This window comes from Phoenix dactylifera, chromosome 6, assembly GCF_009389715.1.
Source record: "Phoenix dactylifera cultivar Barhee BC4 chromosome 6, palm_55x_up_171113_PBpolish2nd_filt_p, whole genome shotgun sequence".
Classification (NCBI taxonomy): Eukaryota; Viridiplantae; Streptophyta; class Magnoliopsida; order Arecales; family Arecaceae; genus Phoenix; species Phoenix dactylifera.
This window is the reverse complement of record NC_052397.1, coordinates 12607866-12613865: the sequence shown is the minus strand read 5'-3', so window position 1 is coordinate 12613865 and position 6000 is coordinate 12607866. Positions and strand designations below refer to the sequence as shown.

The 6000-nt window shown below is 40.2% G+C and overlaps 1 protein-coding gene across 1 annotated transcript; it reads left to right on the top strand.

Annotated features, from left to right (window-relative positions):
- The first annotated feature begins 1084 nt into the window (after window positions 1–1084).
- LOC103715933 lies at window positions 1085–3243 on the top strand. The gene is made up of 6 exons (XM_017844907.2): window positions 1085–1385; window positions 1479–1534; window positions 1625–1686; window positions 1798–2289; window positions 2395–2626; window positions 2903–3243. Exons 1-6 carry the CDS (start codon window positions 1238–1240, stop codon window positions 3059–3061), a joined length of 1149 nt encoding a protein of 382 aa, XP_017700396.2. The 5' UTR covers window positions 1085–1237; the 3' UTR covers window positions 3062–3243.
- Window positions 3244–6000: the final 2757 nt, after the last annotated feature.

The window sequence follows — 6000 nt, the reverse complement described above, 5'->3', positions numbered from 1 at the left end:
TCTCCGTGCCTAAGTTGGAATAACAAGGCAACAATATGGAAGAGAAAGAATTTAGCGGAGCGAGGGCTTTATAAGAAGGGTAGCGTATTGCATATATATTTCCTCCTTGAGGTCCCCCAGGTTGCTCCCTTTGGCTTACATGGCATGCGTTAATGGCCTGATAGTGACCGGTGGTACGGTTGCGGCATGGGTGTCAGTCCACATGGGCGGCAGAGTGCACTAGTAGAGCGTAGGATGTGAAGCTAATGCAATTGCGGACTATCGGGGCTATCGGTTGTTGGGATTGTCAGTCCTTATCGATGCGTGCCGATTATTACCGCAGCTTGCGACTCCTGGGTAGGAGTCGAAGTCATTCTTCTCGGTTTACGTTTGAGGATAGAGAGGTCGGTCAAGCCCGAGGTCGGAGTGTCCAGTATTTTTTCCATCACTAACCTTACAAGTTGTAACCTTGTTTCACATAGGTTGTCACTGGCGGCTTTGCTTTTCCCCTTCCACTTACCTTTTCCTTTTTTGTAAAAATCTATCTAATTTTATATTTTATTTAAGAGTATATTTAAAAAATTCAGTAGAGTTAGGCTAAATTTTCAATAGAAATTTGGCATGTTGGCCTATCCAGCCATATTCTTCTGCATTGCCATCTTAATTCTGGCCTAAATCCTATCCGCCAGTTTGTTGGTCTGTACAGTAAAAAAAAAATTTAGATTTTTTTTGCCCAAAAAATTTGGGCTAAGGAGCTCGGAATGTATTAGATTGATATGGATCTACTCAAATAAATTTGCCTACATAATGAATCTAATAAAAAATTTGCTCCAATCTTGCTGAATTTTCTAAACAGATCTGTAACGGGGTAAAAAAAGTAATGGTCAGTTCCTCCCGGTATTGTTTGATCCCAGGCAAGGTTGACTTGGAAGCTTAAAAACAAACCGGAGGCAAGGAGGCGGAAAAAAAAACTGCTCGAAAAGCGAAGCGGAAAAATAAACCTGAAGATTTGCGAGAGACTGAGAGAGCCCAACCTAATCTCCAACGGTCAAAAAATAGACAAGCTAACGTTAAGAAGAAGACCTTTCAAGATGCCTCCAAGGTCCCCTTAAAAACTCCCACCAACGTCTCTTTCTCTCTCCCCTCGTCTCTCTTTACTCTCCTATTTGGTCTCTTTCCATCCTCTTCTTCCTCTCCATTTCTGGTTCAGATAGATCTCTTCCTTCCTTTTCCCACTGCCGACTGGAAACAGCAGCAGATGGAGCCAGCCAACATCGACTGGAAGACCATCGAATCCAAGTGCGTGAGGGATGACATCTACGAGCACATCAATGCTCCAAAATGGATGGATCTCGCCAACCTCGACGCTTCTCCGGTCGATGACGAAGCCTGGTTCTGCCGCCCCGGTACAACCCAATTCTTCAGAATTCCTCATTCCTGCACATCAAGAATTAAATGTCTTTTTTTTTTAATTTATTGCTCTGCGTTCTTCTTCCCAGATTGCAGACATCCAAAGACTGTAGAAGATTTCCAGAGATGGACTCCTAGTCCCAAGGTTCCACGGCTCTCAAAGTCTCTGTCTCTTTCAGCTATCTTTCCCACTTTCTTTCTTGATTTTAATTGATTTCCTTTTATGTGAAAATAGGTGAAACACGCGAGATCGAGCTCGGAAATGCTGCCGCTGGGAGAGCGGAATGGCAATCAGAGGTACAAGACACCTTGAACGGAAAACAAGATGAGATCTTGTTTTGGAATTTGTTTTTCTCTTTTGAGGTTATGAATTAATTTTGCTTCATTTCTTGGTTTCCGGTTCCATAGAGAGGCAAATAACTTGAAAAGGAGAGGGATCGCGGCATTCTTCCCTTCGTCTCCTCTCCGCGAGCCATCAAAACCCAAAGCAGCTGCTCCCAAGAAGTTTAGAGATGATGCTGAGAACCAGAACCCCAATCTTTCGACGACTCCTACTAGCAGGCAATTTGGTGCTCCCAAAGGGGGCAAGACTACCAAGGAGATGATCAAGTCAAGCGCAGAAAAGAAGGTGGAGGAGGAGAGGGAGGAGTGGCAGCAGCAGAAGAAGCCTCAGCCGCGGCTCAAGAGTACGCTCTCCGCAAGGAATCTATTCTCCGGGAAGGACATCTTGAGCCAGCTCTCGGAGTTCTGCCAAGAACTCAAGAAGCTGGCTGCCAGAAGTGAGAGACCTGTTGCCCAAGAAGAGGCTGATGAGGAGGTGAAGAAGGTTTCAAAAGCAGCTCCCGAGGAGGAGGCGGAGAAGAGGGAGCGGGGGAAGACCGATCGGGATCTGAATTCCAAGTATCTATACAAAAAATCAAAACTTTTGATGACTGGATTGATGCAATTCAACTGGGGTAATAATAGCTTAACACCATTCTTCTTTTTTGGTAAAATGGTTTGCAGGAACAATGATGTATCAGAGAAAAAGAGTGGCAAAAGGCCAATGAGGATTGAGGTAGAAAAGCACAAATATAAGAAGGGTCTTGAAGAGAACTCATCTGTGCTAAGCGAGGTAAGAGCTTGTCCTCCCACGCCTCAGCGCATTCCTTCCCCTTCAAGTCGGCGCCTCAGGATCCCCAAGGCCACCACAACAACCAGCTCTCCTCTCAATAAGCCTCCTAGATCTACACCTCCGGTGAGTTACGAACGTTCTTCATAAGTTTATTTTAATCTCAATGAATATGTATTCAGTGTTTCTGCAATGAGAAACTATGCTAAATTGATTTGATAATTACAATTTAAAGCAAATGATATTCTTCAGTGATGTCTGATAATTTGAAATTCTGCAAAAGAATTACATCTCTGAGGTTAATTATGCTGATGTTGGTTTAGTATATAAATTAAAGCATAAATTTTCCTCATGGTGGGAGAAATGCTATTGATCATGTTTTGGTAATGATGTAACTAACAGAGGGGAATACTTCGGGAGTTGGAGAAGAGTAGAGAGGAGAAAAGAGAATTGGCTGCAAACAGTGAAGACAGCAACAGCGCTTCTGTTGCTTCTGATAATGAAAGAAGTTCAATGAATATGTTTTGGTTCTTGAAGCCTTGTACTTACCTGGTAAAGTAGGTTACAGGTTTTAGACATACTGCCAAGTCACTGATCTTTATTTTGTTTAATTCTTATTTGATTCATTTGTTTAAAGGATGAGATGAATTGTATCCATCTGTTGAGAAAATAAGCATGCGTAAGTATACTTGGATGTGTTTCATGTTTTGTTTTATACATAAATATTTTTTCAGTCACATCTATATCAGGTGGTCATATTGCTCACCAATGTTTAGCTTATAAACATGCTGAGGAAATTTCATATAAAAACTCCATAGTGATGTAAGCTTGCTTGCATATCTGTTGGCTCTCATCTTTGGGGAAATAAAATAACCTCAAATATTTGTTAATTAGAATAATCATAGTTCCTGTTATGATTATGGTCTTCATATTTGAAGAAAATATATAAGGGGCTTCATTCGTCGCAACTAGACCATGGACATGAACCGACGCCAGGTTAACTATTACCACAGCAGCCACAATATTTAGATGTAGTTTACCTTCAAATCCTGCGGATCTGCATGAGGACTCATGGCACAAGACTAGAGAAGGGAAATCAAATGCATATAGACTTGCAGGTTCGCTATTGTTGGGAAAATCTGTCAGTAGAATAAACATACTTTCTCCTTGTGACTCTAAAATGAGGATCATCAATCCCAGCATGCAAATGAAGACAAACCTCAAGCTAAACTCCTTGACTTTGCTTTTCCTGCTTGTGTTCATTTCTGAATGGCAAGTTCGAGCATTACATGACATTCTTATGATCTTCATTTTGATCCCTCCAAGAAAAGAAAGGTCCATATTTATCCATAATCCAAGACTCTTTGCTTATGATACAAGAAAACTAGCCTCTTCTATATCTTATTGTGATTGATATATTGATTAGACTTGAGTAACCAAAACATTTGATTTACTCAAGGGAATTTCTATTTCAGCTAAGCACTAAATTTAAAAATAAACTATAAATTATATCAGCTGATGGTAACCCGTGCATCTGAAATGTTGAAGAAGGAAAGGATTCAGTGACCATTCAGTGACAAGGAGTTTATTTGAAGATATAACATTTACGAGAAAAACACTGAATTCTAATTATTTATTGCTACTGACTCACTGAAATATAACAGCATAAATCAATCCAATCAGAATTTTTTTGTTAGAGCTTGTATTACATAACCAATGCTTGTGACATATGGGTGGTTTTATGATCCCAAAGCATCTTGCTTATCCAGACATGGAACAGAGGCCTAGATTCCACATCCGAGCAACCTGCTTATTCCAGACATCTCTGTTTATTGATATTGAACCCCTGTTTTTGATGCACAGATTTTCAGAAGGTAGTTGGTCCGTTCAGTTGGAGGCATTTTGATTTAATGGGTAAAGTTCTATGGAAATGGTTACAAAGAAGGAGCAGATGGTTGCATTGGAAAAGCTTTTATCAATACACATTTGATCGAATGGTACCATTGCTTATATGGGCAGAGGTTTCGGAAGTTCTGCTTGTGTTTATAACATTGAGGACATCAAGTGAGTTGATTATATTGGTGCTCCAACCTGGGGACAAAGACGAAGAATTCATAAATTAGGTAAAGCTTTAAACATGTCAGGAAAAGAGAGAAATAAATATCCATAAAACCAAGACTAGCAGATAGGTGAAGGCTTGTCGGTTGTGGTTATAGTTTCTTGCTTATGTTTGGTACATTGTTATGTGGAATTTAACTTACATTCTTGAGCCTAGGAGGATTGACTACACTTCCTAACCTTCAAAGTAGTTAAGACAATGCTATGACTAAGCTAAAGTAATTAACATAATAATATGAACATGGCCTATCAAATATCCGTTTTCCAACTACCACTATCAATCAGTTCTCACCAGATGTTTCCATGAGCTCTCAGCTCTTGTATATAAAGAGTAAGCAGATGAGAAACAGATGACAAGAAGTTCTAGTATTTGAAGGGTTCGCCAAACTATTTCGGTCACCTTTCTCCCAAGGTTCGTTCTCTTGCTGCTAGGAGCTCAATGAAAACTAAACCAAACTTATTAATGCCACTCTTTTGGTCTTATCTGATCACTAAAGTAATGTTCATTATTACGATCAGTGAAGGTACATGCATTGATCTTCCCTTGGGAATTGATAGTGAGAATCCAGATGTGTCAACCTTGGCTTAGTAAAATTCACCCAGTGAAATGCTTATTGTGTTGATCTTCCTGGGAATTATAAACTTACTGGAAAGCTAAGTCGAGGTAAGCAAGTCCATTAGCAGCATCAATAATAATTCTTAGCCAATTGTCCCATGGAATCTGGTGTGAGGGGTCCATAATACGGATGTAGTCGTAAAGCCTTCTGTTGGATACAAACTCATGAAGCAAAATGGGAACTTTGATCTTCCCTTGGGAATTGATAGTGAGAATCCAAATGTGTCAACCTTGGTTGAGTAAAATTCATTCGGAAAAATGCTCATTGAGTTGATCTTCCTGTGAATTATAGACTTCTGGTGAGACTAGTGCAGGTAAGCAGTCCATTAGCAACATCAATAATAATTCTTAGCCGGTTGTCCCACGGAATCCAGCAAAATGGGAACTTTGGTCCCTGTGTGTCATCCCAAAAGCTTCACCACATTCTTATGATTGATTTCGGAGGGGCTGACCGTCTCACTTATAAACATGCCAAAGGCTCCACCAATATACTTCTTAACAGCAACTTTACCGCCCTCATGGGTTCCTTTTTTAAGTCAAAAGACACACCATTATCCAATAACTTGTGCTCATCAGAGTTCTTCTAAAAGGTTGTCATGAGTGGCTGATACTCTTTGATCTCCATCCTGTAACCTGCAGCCAACTCTAGCTCCAAAGTTCAAAGATGATGATCTGTCATCCAACTACTTGTTTTGAAAGAACTTGAAATTTAGATATTGAACAAAAAGCTGTCAGGGCAAGATTCTTTGATCAGTGTTATTCCAGT

Excerpts from the sequence above, each read along its gene's own strand:
- LOC103715933 (XM_017844907.2), top strand. The coding sequence starts at position 1,238 with ATGGAGCCAGCCAACATCGACTGGAAGACCATCGAATCCAAGTGCGTG. Across the intron at positions 1,535-1,624 it reads GATGGACTCCTAGTCCCAAG|GTGAAACACGCGAGATCGAG; the intron begins GTTCCACGGCTC and ends ATGTGAAAATAG. Across the intron at positions 1,687-1,797 it reads GAGCGGAATGGCAATCAGAG|AGAGGCAAATAACTTGAAAA; the intron begins GTACAAGACACC and ends CCGGTTCCATAG.